We start from the raw sequence: 27,603 nt of genomic DNA on the forward strand, positions 1-27,603 counted from the left end.
CAAACAATACTGTCGCAGACCTTAGCATATGTATGAAAGGGAATAGTGAGAGCAAAAAGAGAGTGGGTGACCCTGAGGAAAATCAGATATGTTCTCTTGTTTTCACTGACGCTTGCACTGAGGGGAAAATGTGAGAATCAGACAGTGAAAAGATGAGTTTGAGGAGAAAGATACTGAATCAGTGCAAATGAAAGAACATAGCTGAGGGGAAACAATGTCATTGACAAACAAGCCGATAGTGAAATAGTGCAAACGTCAGTGAGAGCAACGCTGAGGGAAAGCAATGCACAAGTCTGCAGAGGCAAAAATCAGTGATGGAGTGTCAAATATAAAAGTTAGTGGGAATAGACAGCGCAAGCCTGAGGAGAAATAGTGCAAGAGGCAGTTAGATCTGAAAGTGCAACTAAAGGCAAAGAGTGTTAGAAACAGGGAAAGCGGAGAAGGTAAGAGGGTATGAAGAATCAGTAGATTCCACACAATCAAGAAGGAGAGATCATATCCAAAGTGAGACACAGCCCAAGTGAATATATAGTTCAGAGAATTTGGAGGCAGTGTGTAAATAAAACTGGCAAATCTTTATTTTCTTGCTCTATTTTAAAAGTTTGAAATTTAGTAGTCTAGTGAAAAATAGTTGACTCAGCTGACTGAGGGACAGTGAGTACTGCAGATGCTGGAGATTAGAGTCAAGAGTGTGGTGCTGGTAAAGCACAGCAGACCAGGAGGAGGAGGAGCAGGATGCTGCCTGACCTGATGTGCTTTTTCAGCACCACACTCTTGACTGAGGCAGTGTTAGCAGTCAATTATCTCAAACCTGAATAGGGCCTTAAGATGTGATAATTACTACTGAAGCTTAACTAGTGTGAGTCAGCTCAAGCTCATTTCAGCTTCAAAAGATGTGAATCTCAAGATTTAAAGAAAGCTAACTTTGATGGTATGAGACACACATCGACTAGGATAAGCTTGCCAAGGGACTGATAGTGGATAGGCAATGGCAAGCACTTATAGAACAATTGGAGCAACTTCAACTAATGTACAGCCTTGTCTGGTATAAGAGTAAAACAGGGAATACAGCTCAACCATGGCTAACAAGGGAAATAAGAGATTGCATAAAAGCCAAAGAGGAAGCATATAATTGGCCAGAAAAAGCAGCGAGCCTGAATACTGAGAGAAATTTCAAGTTCATGCAGAAGAGGAAAATAGAAAAGGAGGGTAAAACTTGCAGAAAACGTAACAACTGACTGTAAAAGCTTCTACAGATATATGAAAGAGAAAAAGACTAATGAAGACTGGAAATGCTAGGGGGCAGAAGGTCACGCAGGAAGGAAAAATTAAAGGAAATACTTATTTAGTCAGGAAATGGTATTGAGGAAATTGATGGGATTAAAATCTAAAAGACCCCAAGGACCTGATACTCTGCATCCCACAATACTTAAGGAAGTGCCCCTAGAAATACTGGAAGCATTGGTTGATCATTTTTCAGTATTCTATAGACTTGGGAAGCGTTCCAAAGGACTGGTGGGTAACTAATGTTAGCCTGCTTGTTGAAAAAGGAGGGAGAGAAAATGGGGAATGATAGGCCAGTTAGCCTGTGGCCAGTGGTGAGGAAAATGTTTGAGTCAATTATTAAGGACATAATAACTGAGCATTTGGAAAGTGGTGACAGATTTGGTCCAAGTCAGCATGGATTCACCAGAGGGAAATCACAAGAGTCAGAGAGATGGACAGGACAGAAACAGACCTTTCGGTACAACTTGTCTATGCCAACTGGATATCATAAATTAAACTAGTACCATCTGCAAGCACTTGGCCCATATCCTTCGGAACCCTTCCTACTCATATACCCATCCAGGTGCCTTTTAAATGTTGCAATTGTACCAGCCTCCACCACTCCCTCTGGCAGCTCATTCCATACATGCACCACCTTCTGTGTGAAACAGTTGTCCCTTAGGTTCTTTTTAAATCTTTCCCCTCTCACCTTAAACCTATGCTCCCCAGCTCTTGACTCCCTCACCCCAGGGAAAAGACCTATTTATGCTATATATGCTCATGATTTTATAAACCTCTGTAAGATCATGACTCAGTCCCCAAAACTCCAAGGAAAATAGCCCCAGCCTTTTAACCTCTCTCTATAGCTCGAACTCTCCAACCCTGGCAACATCCTTGTAAATCTTTTCTGAACTCTTTCAAGTTTCATAACATCCTTCCGACAACAGGGAAACCAAAATTACACACAATATTCAAAAAGTATCTAACCGATATCTTATCCAGTCTCAACATGACCTTCCAACTCCTATATTTAACATTCCAATCGATAAAGGAAAGCATACCAAATGCCTTCTTCACTATCCTATCAATCTGCAACTCCACTTTCAAGGAGCTATGAACCTGCGCTCCAAGGTCTCTTTGGTCAGCAACACTCCTCAGGACCTTGCCATTAAGTGTATAAGTCCTACCCTGATTTGCCTTTCCAAAATGATGCACCTCACAGTTATCTAAATTAAACTGCATATGCCACTCCTCAGCCCATTGGACCGTCTGATCAAAATTCTGTTGTACTCTGAGGTAACCTTCTCCGCTGCCCACTACACTGTGTTCACATTCAAATCATTTATATAAATGATGAAAAGCAGTGGACCCAGCACTGATCCTTGTGGCACACCACTGGTTACAGGCCTCCAGTCTGAAAAGCAACTCTCTACCACCACCTTCTGTCTTCTACCTTCCAGGAGGTTCTGTATTCAAATGATTAGTTCTTCCTGTATTCCATGTGATCTGACCTTACTAAACAGTCCACCATGAGGAACCTTATTGAACACCTTACTGAAGTCCATATAGATCATGTGCCTGCATTAATCCTCTTTGTTACTTCTTCAAAACACTCAATCAGGTTAGTGAGACACTATTTCCCAAGCACAAAGCCATGTTGACTATCCTTAACCAGTCTTTGCCTTTCCAAATACGTGTAAATCCTGTCCCTCAGGAACCCCACTAAGAATTTGTCTAAAACTGATATCAGGCTCATTGGTCTATAGTTCCCTGGCTTTTCCTCAGTAGCACCACGTTAGCCAACCTCCAGTCTTTCAGCACCTCACCTGTGATAATTGGCGATACAAATATCTCAGCAAAGGGCACAGCAATCATGTCTTTTCCGAGAGAGTTCTCGGGTACACCTGATCAAGTCCTGGGGATTTATCCATCTTTATGTCTTTTATGACATCCAACACTTGCTCCTCTGTAATAAGGACATTTTTGAAGATGTCACCATGTATTTCACCACATTTTGTACCTTCCATGTCCATCTCCATAGTAAACATTGATGCAATATACTTGTTTACTATTTCCCCCATCTCCTGCAATTCCACACATAAGCTGCTTTGCTGATCTTTGAGGGGTCCTATTCTCCCCCAGTTCCTTTTTTGTCCTTAATGTATTTATAAAATCCCATTGGATTTTCCTGAATCCTATTTTTCAAAGCTATGTCCCCTTTTTGCCCTCCTCATTCCCCTCTTAAATATACTCCGACTGCTTTTGTACACTTCTAAGGATTCACTCAATCTCTGCTGTCTATGCCTGATATATGCTTCTTTCTTTTTCTTAACCAGAATCTCAAATTCTCTCATTATCCAGCATTCCCTACAACTACCAGCCTTTCCTTTCACCACAACAGGAATATACTGTCTCTGGATTCTCTTATGTGCGCCAATCAACTTTTGAAGGTTCTTGCCTAATACTGTCAAAATTGGCCTTCCTCCAATTTAAATTTTCAACTTTTAGATCCAGTCTCTCCTTTTCCATCACTATTGATCAACTAATAGAATAATGGTCGCTGGCCCCAAGTGCCCTTGCCACCCACAGACACTTCAGTCACCTGCTCTGCCTTATTTCCCAAGAGTGGGTCAAGTTTTGCACCTTCTCTAGTACATATATCCACATATTGAATCTGAATTTTTTTTGTACACACTGAACAAATTCCTCTCCATTTGAACCTATGGCAGTCCTAGTCTATGATTGGAAAGTTAAAATCCCCTACCATAACCACCCTATTATTCTTACAGATAACTGAGATCTCTTTACAAATTTGTCTCTCAATTTCCCTCTGATGATCGGTGGGCCTATATGGATTCCTGATGAAGGGCTTTTGCCCGAAACGTCGAATTTCCTGTTCCTTGGATGCTGCCTGACCTGCTGCGCTTTAACCAGCAACATATTTTCAGGGCCTATAGTCCAATCTCAATAAGGTAATCATCCCTTTTTTATTTCTCACTTCTACCCAAATAACTTCCCTACACATATTCCCAGGAATATCCTCCCTCAGTACAGTTGTGATGTTATCCCTTATCAAAAACACCATCCCCCCATCTCTCTCGCACTCCTTTTCTATCCTTCCTATAGCATTTGTATTCTGGAACATTAAGCTGTCCGTTCTGTCCATCCCTGAAGCCACATCTCTGTAATTGCTATGGTATCCCGTCCCATGTTTTTAACTATGCCCTGGGTTGAGCTGCCTTCCCTGTTAGGCCTCTTGCATTGAAGTAAATGCAGTTTAATTTATCAGTCCTACTTTGTTCTCTGCATTGATCCTGCCTGCTTTGACTTTTTGACTTGCTGCTTTTTCCAACCCTACCAGTTTCAGATTGATCTCTTTCCTCAGTATCTTCCTGGATTCCACCTCCCCACCTTTCCAGTTTAAATCCTCCTGAGCAGCTCTAGCGTTGTTTTGACCTTTATTTTCCCCAAAGTTCCAAAATAATGTAACAGCTGATAAAACAGTAATTACTGCTCCTAGAATTCAAAGAAATTAGCTTCAACACTTAAAAACCTCCAAAAGGGAGTAGCTCTTATAGTCACAATTTTTTCCTGTCCTCAATTTTGGATTACCCAGAATCATGCTTGACAAATGATCTGGAATTTTTAAGCATGTGGCCAATTGAGTGGACAAGGATGATTCATACAATCCTAGAATCCCTACAGTGTGGGAGCCAGCCATTTGGCCTGTCGAGTCCAAACCAATCGTCTAAAGAGCATCCTACCCAAATGCACCCAGCTTTCTACTCTAATTTATCCCTGTAACCCTGTACTTACCATGGGGAAATCATCTAACCTACACATCCCTGGACACTACGGACAATTTTGCACAGCCAATCCATCTAGCCTGCACATTTCTGGATTGTGGGAGGAACCCCACACAGTCATGGGGAGAATGCGCAAGCTCTAAACAGACAGTAGCTCAAGGCTGGAATTGAAGCCAGGCCCCTGACACTGTGAGGTAGCAGTGATAACCCCTGAACCACCATGTCACCCCACAGTGTAAGTGCACTAGTAGATGTCATAGATTTTAAAAATCTAGGGAGAGAATTGGGAACTTATCGTTGGCAGAATCTGGAATATTTTTCCTAAATAGTAGATGGAAGCTAATGCTACAAATAATTTAAAAAGGGAGTTGAAAGACAGTTACTTGTGGATGAGAAAATCACACAGTCATCAACAGGTAAAGACGGTAAGGGACTGAGCAAAGTAGCTCTACCTGCTAGTAGAGGTACAACAGATCAAATGACCACCTTTTAGGATGTAAGTGTCTGTGGTTCTATGATAAAGGTCTAGTTTTGATCTGCAGGAAAAGCGGTCTTACTTTTCACTTGCTGCTCGGGTGCTTTGACGTGACTCATCATTCCTGGCATGTTGACACTGTTTCTATGGAGATACTTCAGGAAAACATCAGCATTCCTCCTTGCTAAAGTACAGGCCTTTAAGAAAAGGTTAACTCAAATTCAGTAAAAAAATACATTAAATTTAGCTCAAATTTTGCACACAAGCAGAATTTCACTCTTGTCCATGTATGAAAATATCTAAGCACTTATACTGATTCATGCTCACATGATATTTGATTACTAATGCAAACTGTACAAAAAAAAAGATACCACAGAAGAGGAGCAGCCTCAAGGCACATTTATTAAAGCTCCTGACATATAGATCTGTATTCAACTGTCAATAAATAAAAATGTACAAAGCAGCAGACATAGGCATTGAGCTGGAACTTTGATCAATACAACATAAACTGTAATATGTAGCTACTTCCAATATGCTAATAGCAAAAGTCCATTTTTGTGACGCAGCTCACTGTCGTCTTTTATGAAAGCCTACCTCCTCACCTTTTCCCACCCTTGATGTGAACTGGTGTCCCTCAATCTGCATACTATATCCAATTGTTTCTCTAATACAGGGAGATTCTTACGGTCCTTTGTGGACTATGGCTAAATATTTCACTTTACCAGTTGTTGGTATTCTTTGCTTATCTGCATCTAAATTCAGAAAGGAGTGCTCAGCTACATGTGCAATAGTAATGTTATTGGGAGCTGTTGTAAACAGTGTGACCTTAATTAGTTGTATTCGAGCTTGCCAACCTATGCTGGAGGAATCTGATGTAAATGTTCATGTCAACCTTTTGTAATTTTAGATTTGTTATGATTAGGGTCGCAGCAGCATTTTTCTATTGTTTCAGAACAATGCCTCTAATGTTCTTTTCATCACTTAAGGTAAGCATGTGGTTTCTCTAATCCCTTGATATAGAATTATGTTTGATGAACCAGCAGTCATAGTGATGTAATTTTTTTAAAAAATTGCAACACAAAATGGCTCAATTTCATTTAGTCGTATTATCTCCATGAAATCATTTATGTGCTATGTGCAATAAGGGGAATTTAGCACAAAAAGCAATTTTTAAATTACTCTATCAACTCAGAACCATCCTGGAACTTCTTGGCACAAGTCAATCTAAAATTATAACAATTTCTTCCCTTCCTAATCGCTCATTTCTAGAATTTTGAAATGCCCATTTGAAAATGAAACTCCCTTGTATAAGTATTAAATAATGTATCTGCCATCTTTGTTATGCTTATTTCTGAATTTAGAGCTGCTGGCAGAATCAGACATCTTCATTTGATGAACGCCAGGATGAAATGACTAATAATGAGCAAATAGATGTTGTTTTCACTTACTTTGAGAAAGGCTTCCTTTTGTTCAAGATGTTTACTGATCATGGGTGTTACATGATCACATTCTGAGTTTGGACCGAGCTTATCAAGACCTCCACACCAGTCCTCTTCTCGTTTGTACTCCTGTTCCAAACTCTCCAGAACACTGCAGACCTACACACAGAATCCAAATTAACAGTCGTTATAGTCATAGAGTTGAACAGTACAGAAAGAGATCCTTAGGTTCAATTTGTCCATGCCAACCAAACATCCAAAACCGACCTAGTCCTAGTTGCCAGCATTTGGTCTATATCCATCTGAACCTTTTCCATTCACGTATCCATCCAGATGCTTTTTAAATGCTGTATTTGTACCTGCTTCCACCACTTCCTCTGGCACCTCGTTCCATACAAGTACTACCGTGTGTGTGTAAAAGCTGCCTCTCAGGTCCTTTTTAAACCTTTATTCCTCTCACCTTAAACCTATGCTGTCTAGCTTTGGGAATAAGACCTTGGCTTTCACCCAATCCACGCCTCTCATGAATTTACAAACCTCTATCAAGGTCACACCTCAGCCTCTAACTCTCCAGGGAGAAAAGGCCCAGTGTATTAATTCAATTAAAATCTTGCATGGCAACAATATGAAATTACTGCGCCTGGATTACTGACCTGTGAAAAATGCAAGGCATTTTATGGCAAATTATATATCTAACTTGCTAGTGCATCTTACTAAAAATATATATTAAGAATGCATTTGAGTAGTGAAGCTATTATTTTGCCTTCACATTAAACAAAAACGAATACATAATTTCATACATTGACCACAGGTGAAATTCTTGCCCCAAAGTTAATATTTTAATGAAAAGCATCAGAAGTGCAAAGTAAGACTTAATAGTTCATGTCAGGTCATCTATTATAACAATCCTGTGATATTTGAGCTCTGAAGTTAAACGATCAGGACATTCTCAGCATTGAATCAGAAGACGTAATCCTGTCAAATTCTTATTCAAGTTTCCCAAGCCTGAACGGGTACAGAATTGTATCTCACCTCCATAGTGTCAGCCCAAGGCTAACAAATCAGCATACCAAATCACTGTTTATTTCGTCACCACAATATCAGTAAGAAAAGAAACCAGACATGCATTAGGTGCACCAAGATTACAATTATGCTCCTAAACTCGATGATTGTTCTGCTACATCTGGTTTCCTATTTACTGAATTAAGGAGATTAGCTCATTGCTTCATTCGACACTTAAAGAACGATAATACAATAAGAAATCAATATTTCAGGAAAAGAGGACAGAGCTTAAAGATAAACATTGTTGATGAAAAAGATAACAGAAAAAAAATCAATAATTCTTAGGAGAAAATTCTATGCCCGCAAATAGAAAAATAAGAACTCTTAAATTTGGATCAACTTTAGGCTTGGAATGTTTTTGTCTGATTCTCACTGACCTGAAATATTAGGCAAAATTTTATCATGCTTCCAAGTTTGGCAAGTGGTGGGTACTTTTTTAAAAAATAAATTAGCATTTATGCATACTCATTAAAACACATGCTTGCCAGATTAAATTTCATCTGTGATTATGTTAGCAGCTACGAAGAAATACATGTTTTCAGGTTAATGTCTGGTAGGGAAAGTACTCTTCCTGGAAAATTTTAGGTGAACAGAAGTTCTTTTTGCCATTTTCAGAACTTTACTGAACCAAGGGAGAGAAAGCTGAAATGTTACATTGAGCTGCTTGTGGAAAGGAAACAGTGACAGTTGTCAAGGGAGGTCAGGGCATAGCTCCCAGAAAAGAATGATGACAACAGTCAAGGGAGATTGGAGCATGACTGCCCATGGATGGAAAGGTGGCAGCCATTTGGGAAAGGGTTGCAGTGGCCCTAATAAGAGTGATAGAAGGGACAAAGCAATCTGGACAATTGAGGAAAGATCAACATCTACTGAAGGCACTTCAAGAACACCAAAAAGGGAAATCAAGAGTGACAGGCAGAAAACTAGCCATTAGGATACACCAGGATACATGAGCATCAACTAGTCACAAAAAGACATGACCCACTCTCACTAATAGCTTTACATACAGATGAGGAAGGACACTACTTCGACTGGGACAAACATCCATCTGAGGACAAGCCAAATAGAGATATACACAAGAATTGCTAGAAGCATGGTATTCCAACCGTAACTCTATCAATAAACACACTAACTTGGATCCCATTTACCACCCCCTGAAAAAAAACAGGAAATGACATCACAATGGGAAATGGTGTCACCACAGGAATTGACATCATCAACCCAAGAAAACCTAAATACATAAATAGAAAGTGGGCCATGCCACCAGTGCTTCATCCGGAGGATCACTGATGATGTTACCTAGCATGATGATAAAATGTCTGAGAACAAACCTTCTAGCTCAGTGAGCAAACCTACATCCAGAACTTCAACCTGAACTACAAACCTTCTCAAAACTCACTAACTGTTCTCCTTATTTAAGGAAATGTGTTAATACACTGGAAGCAATGACCACTAGACCACAGACAGAGAACACAGGGGGCTAACACCATCAACATATTGTCTAGCTAACACCAATTGTTATAGTTAACCTGAGAATGCAACTTTAAAAAAAAGATGAGAGATTCAACAGACAATCAAGGTATTTTTCAATATAAAATTTCAGTTACGTCACACTGTAAGCTTTTGCTATAAATTCTGTTTCTTACAATTGTGTCCTCCACAACCACCTGGTGAAAGAACGGCGCTCTGAAAGCTAGTGCTTCCAATTAAACCTGTTGGACTACAGCCTGGTGTTGTGTGATTTTTAACTTTGTACATCCCAGCCCAACACTGGCATCTCTAAATCAGAAAAAATTTGAAATTTGCAGCTATGTGGAGAGGTGAGAGATGTGAGAGCAGGCGAAGTTCTGAGAATGGGAAAAAGACCTGCAAGCCCATGGGTCTTGTAGCGAACATCCCTCCTACTTAAATTCTCAACTTTTAAAAAATATTGATTCTTCTCCATGAAATAAAGTGCAAAGCTTTGGTATTTATAAGCAACAATACCAAACTCTCCAACAACTTCATTTACTCTGTCATCACTTTACAAAGCAACATACCACAATAATGGAGTACATTGAATCACAATTCATGTTTTAATTGGTCATATTTGAACTTCAGGATAAATAAATCCAAGCTTTAAGATAATATCTCTTATTCCAATTTTACAAAGGTGGCAATAGCTATATGAAACATTTTTATGAGTCACATAATTACACTATTGCATGGCAGCATCATTCAGCCTTTCTTTTTATATTCTCACCCACTGAAGCTGTTAGCTTTTGAAAAACATAATTAACAAAGGACTTGCTATTGTTATTATCTGTGCAATGAAGCCATATATTTGAATTAAAACAAAACAGTTCTTGGCTTTTAGATTTACCTGCTCCGATGTTTTATAAAATGCAACTGAGGCATTGACAAGTTTTAACCGATCTTCCATCTTTAGCATGAGCTGTTGCCAATTGGAAGCCACCTTCTCTGCACATTCCCGTATCATTTCCATATCATAGTGATTAGCCTGTAGCATGCCTTCTGCTTTCTGCTGCACTTGAAGTGCACTTTGATGAGTTTTCTATTACAGAGAAAAGATGCAAATAATTTAATATTTATGTATCAGTATAAAAAATGTTAATCAAATTCAGGCGGATTGACCACAAATTCATGTTATGCAGAGTTTTGAGATAGCTAAGCTACATAACCCTATAAAATGCATTTATAGGCAAATTGCATTATATGTCAGATTTAAAAAATGACAATGCAGTGACATTGTAAACATTTGAGAAATGTCTTCATTTTTAATTTGTTCATATCTTACAACAGCCTAACCTCCTGCAGTAAAAGACATTGGAAAATGTCATGTATTAGCTCTGAAAAAACTCAGTAATCTATTTCTGGTTAGTGTGCTACACTCAGATGCATCTGCCATATTGTCAATGCCGTCAAATATGTTTTCCACATTTTGTGCTGCTATGTGAAATCCTGGAGTATTTCTATGGTTTTTGTAACTTCAGCTATGAGAACAGATGGATAAGCAGGAGAGCATCCATTAACCTCTTCGGGGTCATTTGGGTGGTGAACTTCCTTTTGTGCAATTTTGTCAATTTCCTAATCCATACTTTAAAAATGCTGGCGTTATCCAGGCTGCACTAGTAGCCTGAATGTGTGGGTAGCATTTTGATATTCATAAAGTAAAGTGGGTTCTTGGATTTTCCTATCACATGCAGTAGTAGTCTTTCTGTGCCATCCATGTTGCTCCAAATCATAGCTGTGGTGTCTCCTTTGCTTCACTTTCCACTTCTCCACTTTTCATGTTTAAACATTAAAAAAATTATCTGATAAAAGACAGTAAAGTAGGCCAGTTGGATACACATTAAAAATGCCTTAGTCCCTACTCATTCAGGTCGAGATCATTGTAGGTGTGTGCCCATGACTTCAACCTTCAATGTGAACTAGCTCCATTTGAACTGGTTGACACAGCCATAAAACAATCATGCACAAACCTGATAATCTAAAGTTATTAATCCAGAACTTTGGTGTTTCACAGGGATATATCCATTTCCTACTCCGCTGGCAGGAATGGTCAACTTCCTCACAACATCGATTTCATTGTGGAGCTGGACAATATAAATACTACAAGCAACATTTGCTCCTTAAATGTGCCTTACGGGTTACTTGCTTCTGGACTTCACCCCCTACACTGAGTATTGGCCTATTATTACAGCAGCCCCAAGCGAACCACTGTCTCACCTTCAAACTCAACATACCCGCTGGAAGCTAATCATGTCAACCTCTTCCAATCTAACTATTCACTGAACTAGATTCTGCTTTCACCACTTTTAATTCCTAGAATGTGATTGTGAACAATGTCTTAATGGTGATTGTACTGACGTCATGGTCTTAATGAAAAACTAGCTGAAGATTGATAACATCTTTCATCTTAACAAACCTAACCCATCAAATTATATCTACTTTGATTTGCCCATCAAGACTATCATTGCGGTGGTGTGGCCACAAGGTCACACCCATGCCTGAATCCTACTCAGGTCAATTCCTCCTCCACCAAGCAATGCACCTTGCTTCACTTCTCATTCAATACCCTCATTCTCTCCAGTCTCCCATAAATATGATAAAAATGTTCTCATGACTATTTTCCTCCCTCAGGCTCTGTCAAATGACTTCTCACTCTCTGCGTTCAACATCCAACTCAACTTAAGTTTGAGTTTGCTGCCATCACATCTCCTGAATGCCTACCTCTATACAAACCCCCCAACACATGTTCATGAACAGTCCCGCTGCTCAGTGTCTTGCTACTCCCATCACATCAATAATAAAGATGATCAACTCTCAACTCTTTTTTTTAAAATCACCCTCTCCCTACATTCGCCTTCCATTCACATTCTTCTACATTTCTCCAGAAGAAAACCTAGCCTTCAATACATTTAAAATTGCAATTTCAAAATCCCACTTCCTAAGTTTTGATCTCCCATTCACCTCAATTTTTAATAATGTCATGGCAGATATGATTGTAACCTCAAATCTGCATTCCCACCTTTAATTTATGTGACTTTTCACTTCCTAGTTTATCTACTTTTGCCTTAAAGATGTTCTTTCCAACATTTTTCCAGAAAGCGTGTTCCAAAGGTTCATGGCCTTCTGTAAATGGGATACATCTTATTTTTAAATGTGGATCCTTTTTTCTTGATTCTCCAAAAGGAGGAAACATCCTTTCCATATCTAGCTAGAGAAGAGCCTTCAGATCTTATGTGCTTTAATGAAGTCACCTCTTACTCTTCTAAACTATCGTGGATAGAAACCAAGCCTTTCAACCTTTCTGCATAAGACAGATCTTCATTTAACCTATCATATTGGTTTCATTTTGTTTTCAATTTAATCATAGTCAGACTGAAATGACTTTTCTGATTGTTTGCAAAGCATTACCTCTGGTCTCCTGCAAGAATCTAGCTTTGGTTCCTTCCTATTTCTTACCTACATGCTGGACTTGGCATCCAGACTCAAAGCAGTTTTAGCTTTCACGCTATTAGTCCTATCTTATCATCACCGCCCTTGACTACTATTGCTAAACAATCAAATTGTTTATCTGACATTCAGGACCGAATGAGTGGCAGTTTCCTTCAAATATACACGGGAAGTTTGAAGCCATTGTTTTAGATCTCTGCTTCCAACCCTCTCCTGGCAACTGTCTTTTTACACTCTTGTGTCTTTTTGACCCGAGAATGAGCTTCTGCCTATATACTCACATCACTAAGACTATTGTCATGTCTGCATCATCACCTAAACTTGCCTTGTTTCAATTAGTCTGCTATTGAAACCTCATTTCATGTCGTTGTTACATCTATACTTGACTGTTTCAATGCACCTATGGCTGTTGTCTCACGGTCTATCCTCCGTAAATTTGAGGTCATCCAAATCTCTGCTGCCCTCATCTTAAATGGCATTAAGTCCTCTTCCTACAGTATTTGCTGATTTACATTGTCATAGCACCATTATGACACAGATAGAGGCCACTTGGCCCATTGGAATGCTCTATTGAGAGGTGTTGTGAAATCAATCTGTTCCTTTTCTATCCCACAGCCCTGCAGGCTTATTTCCCACATGTGCCCATTCAAGGATGATCTCCACTCTCATCACCATCATGGGAAATGAATTACAGGTCATTATTACTCAACGCATAGAAAAGCTCTTCCTTATGTCCTCCGGCATTTCTTTTCTTGCTCAAAATCATAGTCTTTACACCATAGTTGTTTTTTAAATTCTGCTAAGTCTCATGTTTGCATTCCACTGAGGAATAAATAGGGTTCAGTAGATCATATCTGTCCTAAAGCTTGCTGACCAGTACCAGATGCAATACTCTAGCTGTAGCCTAACCATAGCTTATAAAGGCTCAGTATATGTTTCCTATTTTGGAAATCAATACCTCTACTTACAAAATAAAAAATTTCATGCTTTGCTAATCACTGTCTCAGTAATGTTCATACGTATAGCTTCCAGTCAAGAAACATATTGATTGTAAAATTCTCACTGATACTCTTAAATCCATCATTAGAGAAACAGAGCAGTGAGGTTAATCTTCCAGCCAGCAGCCTCCAAGATATCTGCACTAATTCAATTCTGGCATCTCAAACATCCCACCAATGGGTTCGCCATTGGTGATTTCCTTCTAAGAATCTACAATCTAGCAACTACATGCACTCAAATAACTTCGTTGTGCAAAATATTTGTACTTCTCTTTTGTTAGCGACATACGTATGCCTGTGTTAAAACAGAATTCAACACATGGGTTTCTCCAGTGCTAATACGTATCCTCTTTTTGATCATTCTGACTTAGTATTATTAGGTTATGGAATTTGAAACTGCAGTCATTGGTTCGAACAACATAGATGAATTTTAAGGGAATCTGGATAAACGTAAAGGAGAAAGGGAAGTAAGGATACATTGAAAGAATGGCCTGAAGTACAGTCAGCAAATGATTATGTGACCATAATCACCAGTACAGGCCAGTTTTGCTGAATTGCCTGCTGTATATTCCAAGTTAAGTGTGCAATTATTCAGATTACACAGTCAATAGATTTCTTTAGCTTTAAGTGCATAGCATCAGGAGTGAAATGATATGATGATAAAGATCTTCAGAAATATGAATGAATGCATTCCACGGAGGAATAAATAGGGATCAGCAGATCTCCATTGACCTGGTCAAAAGCAGCAACATTTCCACCTGGTATTAACCTCTGTTGAGTTAGTTACAAATGTGAAAGCATATCTAAATTATTTGATAATTTCCTACTTGCAGCACTCATTTCACGGCACAGCCAGGCTCGAATGCAATGCTTTGTCTCACATGGTGATCTAAACATTACTAATCCCATAATCATGTACAATTTCACAGTTAGGAGGGAAATCAAGAACTTGAACAGCTCCAATTAAAATCATGCATTCTCAGGTCAGCAGTTTAAAATGGCCAGTAAGATTTTTCAGCTTCTCTGTCCAGCTGCAGAATTGCATTTTATGCAGGAGACCATAACGGACAAGAGCAAAATACAAATTAAATAATAAACTACAAGACATTACAATTTATCTTTACTTGGAAACTTTTCTGTTAATTAAATAAATCCAATAAAAAGTTAACACAACAGCCAAGTTAGTCACTTATTAAAATGCCAAGGCCCACTATTTTGTTTATCTGTATACAAGCGCTCAACAGATTTGTTAAATGCATTTACTTATAACATATAATCCACTGCACAATAGCTGCATAATGGGACTCAGACAAATTACTATGTAAATTGAACAATTCTTGCAATGCCAAATGTATTTTTACACCTAATTTTCTTCTCTGCAACTCACTAACAACATCACACCAAGAGGACACAGCCTCAAAATTAGGGGGAGCAGATTTAGGACTGAATTGAGGAACAACTTCTTCATCCAGAGGGTCATGAATCTGTGGAATTCCCTGTCCAGTGAAGTACTTTAGGCTTTCCTCATTAAATGTTTTTTGAACAGTAAAGGAATTAAGGGCTATGGTGAGAGGGTGGGTAAGTGGAGCTGAGGCCACGAAAAGATCAGTCATGACCTTATTGAATGATGGAACAGACTCGAAGAGCTAGATGGCCTACTGCTGGTTCTTAAGATCAAGAAATTGAAAGATGAAAGACAGAATGAAAGATGAAAGATCAAAGAGAGGGTCAGTGTGCAGAAACTCCAAAGAAGACAGTCAAGATAAAGAGGTTTGGGTGAAATTTAAACACAGGGATGTAGGTCTCTGAAAGCATAGTCACTAAAAGTGAGGTGTAGGGAATAAAGGTCTCTAAGAAGCTGGACAAGAGAATTCGAGGGTTTGGGAAGTTATAGAGATATAAAGAGGGAACATCATTTGTAACAAGAACAAAAATTCAAATTTGAGATCTAGTAAATTGGACACTAATTTCAGTGAATGATAAAATTCAACAGAGGACGGCAAGGAAACTTTCCTGAGCAACATTTTGGAAGAAGTCAGTTCAGTCATCACGAATGATCAATGCAGTGAGGATGAACCTAGTGTCAAAAAATGGTAAGCCCCAAACATTACATTACTGTACTGTTTCCAACCGCCCTCCTCCTCGAACCAAAAATAGAGAAGAAATTGAAAGACACTTAGGAAGTTTGTTGCAGCTTGGAGGGTATTTAATCTGTTTGTAAAGATTGATTGTAAGTTAAGTAACCAGTTTGTGCTGCTAACTGGTATAAGTGCAGGCTTTGGTGAATAATGGGTGTTAGTGAGTGAGGCAAGCGAGGTAAAAGTAAAGAGAAAGATTCTTTCTTCTTTCTCAGTGTAAATGGGCAGTGTTGGCAGTTAGAGCAGTGGTGTGCTCCTCCTCCCAGATGTGGGAGATCAGGAAGCAGTCTATTGTCCCTGATCACGATGTCTGCAGGACGAGTGACCGGCTGCAGTTCCTCATGGATCCTGTCGTTCAGTTGGAGCGGCAGTAGGATCCACTGAAGAGCATACACGGGGCAAAGTGTGAGATAGACACTAATTACAGGGAACTGATTTTGAAGAGTAGACTGAGTGTAACGTATCCAAGTTTGTCGATGACTCTAAATTGAGTGAAATGGCAAACTATTGAATTCTTTGAGGATGTGACAAAATACATTGATGAAGGTAGTGCAGTTGATTTTAGATTTTAGCAAGGATTTTGATAAGGTTCCCCATGGTAAGCTCATTCAGAAAGGAAGGAGGTATGGGATAAAGGGAAATCTGGTTGTATGGATACTGAATTGGCTGGCCAACAGAAGACTGAGGGTGGTCGTAGATGGAAAGTATTCAGCCTGGAGCTCAGTGACTAGTGGTATTCTGCAGGGATATATTCTGACCTCTACTCTTTGTTGTTTTGTAAATGACTTGGATGAAGAAATGCAAGGGTGGGTTACTAAGTTTGGCGATGACACAAAGGTTGGTGGAGCGGTGGACAGTGTGGAGACCTGATGTAGGTTGTAAAGGGACATTAGCAGGAAGCAGAGCTGGGCTGATAAGAGGCCAATGGAGTTCAACCTGGAAAAGTGTGAAGTGATTCACTTTGGAAGGTTGAATTTGAATGCAGATTACAGGGTTAAAGGCAGGATTCTTGGCAGTGTGTAGGAACACAAGGATCTTAGGGTCTTATGTTCACAGATCCCTCAAAGTTGCCACCCAAGTTGATAGGGTTGTTAAAAAGGCGAATGGTGGGATTAACAGGGGGATTGTATTTAAGAGCCGTGAGGTTATGCTGCAGCTCTATAGAGCCTTGGTTAGACCACACTTGGAATATTGTGTTCAATTCTGGTTGCCCCATTATAGGAAGGATATGGAAGCTTTATGAGGGTGCAGAGGAGATTTACCAGGATGCTTCCTGGACTGGAGCACATGTCTTATGAGGAAAGGTTGAGGGAGTTAAGGCTTTCCTCATTGGAGCAAAGAAGGATGAGACGTGACTTGACAGAGGTGCACAAGACAATGAGAGGCACAGATAGAGTGAATTGTCAGAGACTTTTTCCCAGGGCAGAAATGGCCATCACAAAGTGGCATAATTTTAAGGTGATTGGAGGAAGATTTGGGAACAATGTCAGTGAGTTCTTTACGTAGAGAGTGGTTGGTGAATGGAATGCAGTGCCAGCAGTGATAATAGTGTCAGTTCCATTATGGACATTTAAATGACTCTTGGATAGGCATATGGATGGGAGTAAAATGAAGGGTGTGTAGGTTAGTTTGATCTTAGAGTAGCATAAAAGGTCTGTGAAGGGCCTGTGCTGTGCTGAGCTCTTCTATGTTTGAATGAAAGGAGATCTTATAGAAAGATATAAAATTATGAAAGATAGAGGTGGCAAGTTGTTTCCACTGGCGGATGAGACTAGGACTAGGGGATATGGCCCCAAGATTAGGGCTATAAGGAAAGGCTAGAAAAACTTGGGTTGTTTTCTCTGGAGTGGTGCAGACTTGATAGGAATCTTCAAAAATTATGAGATGCATAGATAGGGTTGATGGTCAGAATCTTTTTTCCCCCAGAGTTGTAATGTCTAATACTAGGACAAATATACGTAAGGTGAGCATTGAAAGGAGATGCAAGTAGCAAATTTTTTACACATTGGCAGGAGTCTGGAAGGCGCTGCCAGGGGTGGTTGTGGAGGCAGGTATTATTGAGGTATATAAGGGACCTTTACATAAGCACATGAATATGCAAGAAATGGAAGAATATGGACCTCAGGCAGGCAGAAGGGATCAGTTGAATATGGTGGCATGTTTGGCACAACGTTGTGGGCCAAGGGCCCGTTCCTGTGCTATACAGTTCTATGTTCTATAAAGAAGGGCTAACTGATGAACAAGTAAAGATACGAAGGTTTAGATAAGATACCGTATGTGGATGGAGGCAGATTCGAAACTGATGGAGTGTGCATGAGAGCAGTCAAGGCTAGAGATAAAAAAGGTGCAGTTTGTGGTCTGAGTGGCTGAACTACAGGTTAGGTTCATGGTTAACTATATTTATCATGGGGCTGATAAGAAGTGTCTTGTTTACCTGGTGGAGTGGGATTAATGTAGGTGGACCTTTTAGTGGCATTCCTCTCTACCATCCAAATACAAAACACTTTTTTCCTCCATTATAATCCTAGATAACTGGTACAAAATGTCTCTAGTCTAAGAGAACAGAAGATTCTAAGATTCCAACCCATGCTTTCTGCATGGGATTCATGTCATAGGCCCTTTCAGATGAAGACGACTAAATCTAACAGGTCACATTTAAGAATTTAACTATTCTCTTTTAGTTTGAACTATCACTTTGAGAAATAGATTATCTTCAAACATATTTGAAAAATGTCTGAAAACATTATGAGTTTAGACCACAGAAGTATCAGAGTTGGACAAGGAAAGACTCTAAATTGCTCTAAAATACATATAAGCCTCTCGGTGCAGAAACTGGACATTATTGTTAGAAACTGTTTTACCTCAATAGCATGTTGGAATTGTTCATGCTCACGCTGTAACTGTTCAGCTTCCTGAAGTGAGCTGGCAGTGATGAGACCTGCGTTTAGCATAGATTCTCCATTCCGAATCCAACCCAGCACCTGCAATAGTAATAATAAAGTTAGCAGTGTACAATGAAGTTTCTGTTGTCAGGAGGAACCTGAAGTAGGAGCAGGAAGTGGAGAAGCAAAGAGGCTGAGGGAGGAAGTTCCATAGTGTACCGCTTAGACTAGTGACACTAATGATGGAGAAAACTGAGGGACAATACCAAAAGAGTCAGCAACTCACTGTTAATACAACTAACACCAAGATGCATTTCTTTAGGATAATGTAGATAAGTATCAACTAAATTATAAACTTCATGATATATGAAAATGGCTACAATTACCCCAAATCTTTTACTTTTATTATCAGTATGAAGATGGCTACAAGATGCACTTTCACAACAACAGAACAGGTACATTTCTTTTGTAACTGCAGATGGCAAACAGAATTGAAAGCAAAAGCTTAAGAGTGTGGAGCATTCTATATAGAAATTCTTTAGCATCTCACATCAGCTACTTACTGTTCCATTCAAGATAATGAATCCAATTTTATTATGAAGTCCATAATAGGGAAAGCACTAATTAGTGAATTGGTAAACAGTAATCATACACTCAACATGAGTCATTGCAGGTCTAATTGTGATTTGTCACAAACTCTAGTTGCTGTTAATCATTGTGAGTCACAGGAAGAGAGTGGACAAGAAGGGGGATGTTCTCTATGAAGCTAAACTTGTTGATGGTAAAGAATCAAAGAAATCAAAGTTCATTAACCTGAAACTTTCATTTTGTTTCTCCTTTGACAGTGGCTGCCCAATCTGCTTAAATTTCCAGCATCTTCAGGTTTAATTCCAGCATCAGCAGTATTTTGCTTTTGTAAAAGCAGAAATTATACAAGTTTTCCAACATTAAACAATCACCACCATTATCATTTCCCCAACATCTGTCTTACAATGCAGAAGGTGGCCACAAAACCATCTAAATGACATCGGTAAATGGTGATAGACAGTTCATTTTTCCTACCATAAGACTCAGAGGTTGGAAATGGCAACATGTTACACCATTTAAACCATTATCATAACTATAATGATTGAGTTAAGATTAATTCCGCTTGGAGAAAATGGGAGCCTTCTTGTCTGTATTAATTGCAATCAGTATTCCACTCACATATATATGTGCTAATCCTATTAACTCATCTCTAAAATCACACTTGCACCAGATCAGTACAACAGTTTTGCAAAAGTGAACTATTTAAGAGACATTCCTGATGAACAGCTTATGCTCGAAACGTCAACTCTCCTGCTTTTTGACTCTGATCTCTAGCATCTGCAGTCCTCAGTTTCTCCTATTTGAGAGCATCAGCAAAGTCTATTTGAATATCTCTTGCTCATACAAGTAGAATACAATAGCAAATATTTCAGAATCTTTGGATTGGCCAAGAAAAGCTTTTTTTTGAAGAATCGGAAATAATGGGCATGAGTACATAGAGAGCAAAGCATCAAGTATTGTTATAAATCTCCTGCAATAATGACTTTATAATATTACTGATAAGGTAACTGAAGGAGAAGACAAAGCCAACTCCAGCAATGTTTTTGGAAGATAGATATTATCAGTGAAAGTGACAACCATTTATATAACTTGAGGGATTTTCATATGAGAGTTTGAATATAGTGAGAGAGTCTAGGATCAGAGGGTATAATGTTAGAGTGAGGGATCACCCACTTAAAACAGAGATAAGGAATTCCTTCTAAGGGCGGTGAGGACTTGTTTGCTGCACTGGGCTGTCAAGGCTGGGTCATTAAAAAATAGTCAAGGCTGAGAAAAATACATTTCTAATCTGTCAGGTCATCAAGGGTTATTGGAAAAAGCAAGAAAGTGTGGTTGAAGATCATCAGATTATCAACTGAATTTCAGAACAGATATAATGGGTTGAATGGCCGACTTAGCGCCTACCACCTTAAGTCAGCCTTTGCGAGCTTGAGCTATTAGCAGTTATTTCTAGAAAATAAAAGGCACTTCTTTTTCATTTTTTTCCAATATTTACTTTATCTAAATATTTTCATTCATTTTAAATTTCCATACCTGACTAGTGTACCAGAATACAAGAAATGCAAAAACAGCATTATACAATACAGCTAATTGAGCCAGAATTGACAGACTTAATCTATATTTAGAGGGTCAGGGATCAATCTAGAATAGGTTTTGTTAATGGGAGGTCATATTTGACCAACTTGATCAAACCTTTCCAAGGTGTGTAAATGAGAACAATGCTTTTAATGTACTTCACTTGGACCTTTTTGATAAAGTTGTGCTGGGAAAACTAATAACAAAGTAAAAGTCAAGGAAATTTGGCAAGTTGGATCTATAATTAGCTGAGTAGCCAAAGTAGAGGGTGATGGTTGAGAGGTATTTTTCCATATGGAGGTCCATTGAGTATCACAGGGGTCAATATTAGGGCTCTTTGCTGTTTGTGACATATACAAATGATTTTGACTTTAATGTGGGAGGGATGTCTAACAGGTTTGCAGATGATACAAGAATTGGTGGAGTGGCAAATATTGAGGATAGCCTCAGATCACAGGAGGATGTAGATGATGGGCTGATGAGTCGCAACTAGGGTTCAATCTGGGTAAATGTGTGTTCATGCACTTGGGCAGGAAAGACAAGACAAGGAAATACTAGATGAACAGAAGGACCTTGGGAAGCAGAGGATCAGAAGGACTTTAGTGTGCATGTATACTGGTCCCTTAGCATATCATGACAGTTAGATAAAGCAGTTAAGGTAGCATATGGTATGCTTGTGTTTATTAGCCAAAACATTAGGTTTAAGAACACAGCTAGAATTGTGCTCTTAACAGGAAATGGGCATTTAAATGGTCATTGGATAAACACATGGATGATAATGGAATAGTGTAGGTTAGAAGGGCTTTAGAGTGGTTTCACCGGTTGGCACAACATCAAAGGCTGAAGGCTGTACTGCGCTGTAATGTTCCACATTCAATGCTCAAAATGTATTTTAGGCCACAGCTAAAGTATGGTGTGTAGTTTTGGAGGGATGTGATAGCACTGGAGAGGGTGCAGAGGAGATTTACCAGGATCTTACCTGGGAAGGAAAGTTTCAGTTATGAAAAGAGATTGGAAAGACTGGAGTTGTTTTCCTTTCAACAAATGAGATTGACAGGGGACATAATTGAGATGTATAAGATCATGAGGAGCATAGATAGATAGACAGAAAGCAAAATTTTCCCTTGGAGGGATCAATGACCCTCCAAAACATAGCTTTAAGATAAAGGGCAGAAGATTTAGACGAAAATCATTTTCATCCAGAGGATCAGGGAATCTGGAACTCACTGCCCATAAGGGTGGTGGAAGCAGAAACCTACATTAGAGTAGCATTTAGATGTGCACTTGCGATGCCAAGATATGCAATGTTATGGGCCAACTGCTGGAAAAGGATTTCCATATTAGGTGGCTGTTTTTGACTGGCATGGAAGTGATGGGCCAAATAACCTTTTTCTGTGCTGTAGATCTCTGTAATTATTTGAGCCTGCTCTACCATTTCAAATGATTTTGGCTGCTTTTGGGCTTCAACTCCACTCTCATGCCTGTTTTCCACATCCCTCGAATCTCTGACAGAATCAAACACCTGTCTACTCAAGACTTCAATATATTGAATTGAATGGTTGAGACTGCAAAGCCCTCTAGGATAGAGAATTACAAAGATTCACAACCTTTCAAGTTCAAAAAATTTCTCATCTCAAACGTAAATGGTCAGACCTTCATCCTGAGACTGTGCTTCCACATTTCGATCAGTATCATGAATCCAAAATGCCAAATCTACTTCACCCTGATTAATTTTCACAGCACATTGAATTGTATGCACAAAAAATGTTCTTCTCAAATTAAATTGGAATTGCACTAACTCACGTGATGAAATCATTCATTTTTTGAAGTCTTCGTTTTTGTGAGCTAACACCTGCAGAGAATGATCAGGTTTGACTAGATATTATAACATTTAAGGCACAGATCGCTCTATAGTTTGACACAATTGATTCTACCTAACAGCAGGAATCTTGATGGAAGATTTTAAAAAATTATTTAGATTAGATTACTTACAGTATGGAAACAGGCCCTTCGACCCAACAAATCCACACCGACCCTCCGAAGTGCAACCCACCCAGACCCATTCCCCTTCACCTAACCTATGGGCAATTTAGCATGGCCAATTCACCTAGCGTGCACATTTTTGGACTGTGGAGGAAACCGTAGCACCCGGCGGAAACAGACGCAGACACGTGGAGAATGTGCAAACTCCACGAAGACAGTTGTCTAAGGCAGGAATTGAACCTGGTCTCTGGCACTGTGAGGCAGCAGTGCTAACCACTGTGCTGCCCACTATATGTTACAAGTCAGTGAACAGCAATTAGTAAATAGTTATTCAGGAGCAGGTGGAATGGTTCCATTCTACTGAGTGGCCTGGAGCTCAGAGGAGCCCTGGGAGCCATTGGTAACAGCATGCTGCTAAGCACTATGACTGGAGTAGCTCAGAAGTTGTCAGCTGTAGTGTGGCTGGGAAGTTAGGTCTATGTATATGTTTACATGCTGCAGTTTGGTCTGGCTAACATAGGGCAACATAGTCTCAGAAATAGGTCAGTTTAGCTGAAAGATAAACTAAAAATGCTGGACCTTACAGCATATATTGCAGATCTGGGATAATGAGCCCTTTCAGTGAAGGCTGTAAATGAGGAACCTAGGTAGTATGCAACTAATGTCAGCTTGGAAGTAGGCTAGCTCTTTGAAGAAACAAAGCCGAAATTTTTAATGAAGAAACCAGAGTTTTGAAGAATTTCTGTGACAAGCAGCGATGGCTGCATCAGGATGGGCTGCTGAGAACAGTAAGGGGACTTGTATAGGTTGTGTAAATTCTTTAATATGCAATTTATGGTGTGATTGGCCAGATTCCCTGTTCATTCTTATTTACCTCCTGTTAATTCTGGATGTTAGAGTGTAAGACAGAAAGTATTGGCTGAGCTAGAAGCTGCATACATTAATACAGGATGCTGCTTGTGGCTGCCAGAAAGAACGTGTACATTGCGCCTTTTAAAACTGAACAAAATAGGTAACAGGTGTTATCTAGTTCACTTTTCAGGGCAGTACTTTAACCAGAGTTAACTTGCCTGGTTTAAAATTTAAATAAAGCACAGCAATTAACTCTCAATCATCATTAAGTGTTGAATTCTGCATGGTACAATGGCAACAAATTCATGGTTTGCTCACTAGCAAATCAGCACTCTGCTCTCATTCGGTATAAATGATTTTCATTCTTATTTCTGGTGAATTGCTCTGATGAATGCAAGGTTAAAAAGCTTTGGTAAAATGTATCAATTTTCAGCATTTTCAAGAAAAAAAACATTACTGGTCCCTGATTAGATGTTAATAAAATTCTGAGTCTAATCAGGGATTGTAACAAAACTTGGATATGGTCTGAGATGCTAAACGCATAAAGGACCTTTCACAGAATGAGTTCCTAAAGAATTTTGGAGTAGAATGTTCAAAGCTGTTCACAAATTCAACTAAAGGAACAATCTTATTCAGGCCATTCAGATGTCTGCAGTGAAAAATGTGATGCACTCTAATTAAAAACCTCACTACAACCTTGTCCAAAAATGGACAAAAGAGTTGAATTGCATTATTGAGGTAAATGGGAATCAGGGAAACCTCTTCACTATTTGGATAATCCAGGATAAAGAAAGATGGCTGTGGGTCAATCAGCTCCATCTTAGTACACTACTCAAATAAGTCTTCAGCCCATCCTTTTATAAAATTCTTTAAAAATGTGAGCATCGCTGGCAAGACAAGCTTTTGTTGCCTCTGAGATGGTAGTGGTAAGCTGTCTCCTCAAACTATTGCAGTAGGTACACATACAATGGTGTTAGGAGGTGAGTTCCAAGATAACACCCAGTAACAGAAAAGAAACGATATACAGTTCCAGATCAAGATTGTTTGTGACTTGGAGAGGAATTTACATGTAGTGTTGGCACCCATGTGTCTGCTACACTTCACCAAAGAATAAAAAAGTCAAACAAGAACACAAAGCAGTCCAAATTTTTCAATTTCTTGCATTGAGGGTTTTTGTGCTAATCAATAGAAAGGATCCTTTTCCCATTTATGCAGTATGCATTCCCAGGTCTGGTATAGTATGCGTAATATGTAGAAAATCTAGCTTTAATACATCCAAAGAGTATACCGATAAGGGAACTACAGGGCAGCAGCTAATAATCTATGATAATGTGAGATTTCCAGTTTCCCCATGTGTGAATTTTCATCAAAAATAAATTACAGTGATTTGTCATAATCAAGCAAAGCACCCTGAATGCTGACCTGTTTGACCTCAGCCTGTAGATGCCTCAGTTGCACACATTGTTCCAAGTGCCGGCGGTGCTGCTCTGCAGTGAGGTCCAATTCCTGCTGCTTCTCATGAAGAAATTCGAGCAGGTCCTGCACACGGGTTGCCATATCAACATCTCTGTCACAGGTTAACTCAACACCTAAAGGGTAACAGCAAAGACAGAACAAAATTGATTTGAAAACTTTATTCATTCCTAATTTTCTCTCCTAAAAGTGCTGACCTCTTTCTTAGTTGCAGTACTAATCATTTATGTTTATAGATTATTATTCGATCAATGGAATGTGCACAGAGTCTAAAAACCTGAAAGATTTTCATCAACATGGAAATGGAAGGTTTGAGTTATAAGGAGAGGCTGGATAGGGTGGGACTTACTTCATTGCAGCATAAGAAATTGAGGAGTAGACTTAAAGAGATTTATAAAATCATAATGGGTATAGATAAGGTAAATGGCAGTTATCTTTTCCTTAAGATTGGGGAGTTTAAAACCAGGAGGTATATTTTTAAGATAAAAGGAGAAAGTTTTAAAAATATGAGGGGCAACTTTTAAAAAAAAATACAGCAGGGTTAGAGTGTAGAATGAACTTCCAGAGGAAGTGGTGGATGCAGGTACAGTTACAATGTCTAAAGGACAGTTGGGTAAGTATACTCAATAGAAATGTTTGGAGGGACACGGGCCAAGGAAGGTGTAACTAGTTTAGTTTGGGATTGTGATCGGCATGGACAGGTTGGGCCGAAGTGTCTGTTTATGTGTTGTATGACTCTATGACCTCTGTAACAAGTGTTAACAGGTTCATCACAGCAACTATCTATAATGCAATGATTTTGTCAAGAAGCCGCACTACTTACTATCAATCTTGGAGATGTTATAAAACATTCAGGGCTAAGAGGTCAGTCTTTTATGGACCCGCATTTCTTAACACATCAGTGTTCACTGAAAATCCTATAAACTGCCCCATCATACAAAGTTTCCAATATGCTGAGCCATTGCATCTAGGAATGAGTTATACCAGTGATACATGCCAATTTACTACTCTCAACAATACAAACATTTTCCCCAGGAATACCTGAGGAATTGACATACTCGACCACTTTGCTATGCCTTTTAGTAGCCATGTTAATATAGCAGGATTTCTTCAGGCCATTCTGACAGTGGAAAAGCACACAATAGAGTAAACTATGATAAATCTAAGAATTTATAACAAATTAAAATGGGCACTGCTGTTTTCTTTATTAAGTAGTAGATGAACAGTAAGCATGTACTGATTTAACAAGAACACCTAATTTGATCATGCTTGTAAAGGTCTGGAATTAAGAAATATTGCAGCACAGACACCATATCCGAGAGGCAGAGTTGATGTGTTCTTCTTTCTGTCTACTTCTGAATCCACAGAATAGAAATTTATTTTAATCGCAGATTTGACAAAAGGAGCAAGACCCAGAATGATTCCTTACCAGATGGATGATACAAACCTCAGCTAAAATTATTAGAACTTCAATGCACTCTTTACATGCTGCTAAACTCTATTTATATATTTTCATAGCAACTCTCAAAGGATAAGCTATGTTAAGTTATAAAAAAATCATTTGTCTTGCTTAATAGAGATTATTTCTGGCAATTCCATGCATCATATATAACACTTATTAAAATTAGTTACTAATCCATAAATAACTAAGAAGTTTAAAGCTCTCCTTTGGTTCTTCCAAAGCTGTAAAAATGAGCTTTGGTCAACTATCCAGTTGAAAACTTGTATCAGGTAGGCACAATCAAGTACATTTTTTTCATTATATATACTTTATAGTTAAATAGTTCCAAGTTAAAAGTTGAAACACATTCACTGGAGCATACCTGAGGCCTGTACTTCATTCACATACTGAAGTAACTCCTGTCCCTGATGGATGACATCAAAAGTTAAGTTATTCATGGTTAGAGCTTTATCTGCATGATGCTGCAACCTCTGTTCAGCAAGGGTCAAATCCTCAGTGTCAAAGTCATTCATTTGTTGAGACAGCTCATCATTCCAGGACTCGAGATCTGAAATGATCTGAAAGAAACAAAATATCATGACTGATACAAACTATGCCGAACGGATGCTCACTTTAATGAAATCATCATTAGTCAGAAACAATTCC

The 27,603-nt window shown here is 39.0% G+C and overlaps 1 protein-coding gene across 5 annotated transcripts in view; it reads right to left on the reverse strand.

Annotated features, from left to right (window-relative positions):
- LOC132815624 (triple functional domain protein) overlaps positions 1-27,603 on the reverse strand; it is a 547,994-nt gene that overhangs the window by 233,547 nt on the left and 286,844 nt on the right. For all 5 annotated transcript variants that reach the window (XM_060824568.1, XM_060824569.1, XM_060824567.1 and 2 more), the window contains 6 exons: positions 27,320-27,515; positions 25,446-25,612; positions 19,005-19,124; positions 10,411-10,602; positions 6,996-7,145; positions 5,630-5,744 (listed from right to left, as the gene is read on the reverse strand). In XM_060824568.1, coding sequence (XP_060680551.1) covers positions 5,630-5,744; positions 6,996-7,145; positions 10,411-10,602; positions 19,005-19,124; positions 25,446-25,612; positions 27,320-27,515 — 940 coding nt within the window. The remainder of the gene's footprint in view (positions 1-5,629; positions 5,745-6,995; positions 7,146-10,410; positions 10,603-19,004; positions 19,125-25,445; positions 25,613-27,319; positions 27,516-27,603) is intronic.

Source organism: Hemiscyllium ocellatum, chromosome 5 (assembly GCF_020745735.1).
Source record: "Hemiscyllium ocellatum isolate sHemOce1 chromosome 5, sHemOce1.pat.X.cur, whole genome shotgun sequence".
NCBI lineage: Eukaryota > Metazoa > Chordata > Chondrichthyes > Orectolobiformes > Hemiscylliidae > Hemiscyllium > Hemiscyllium ocellatum.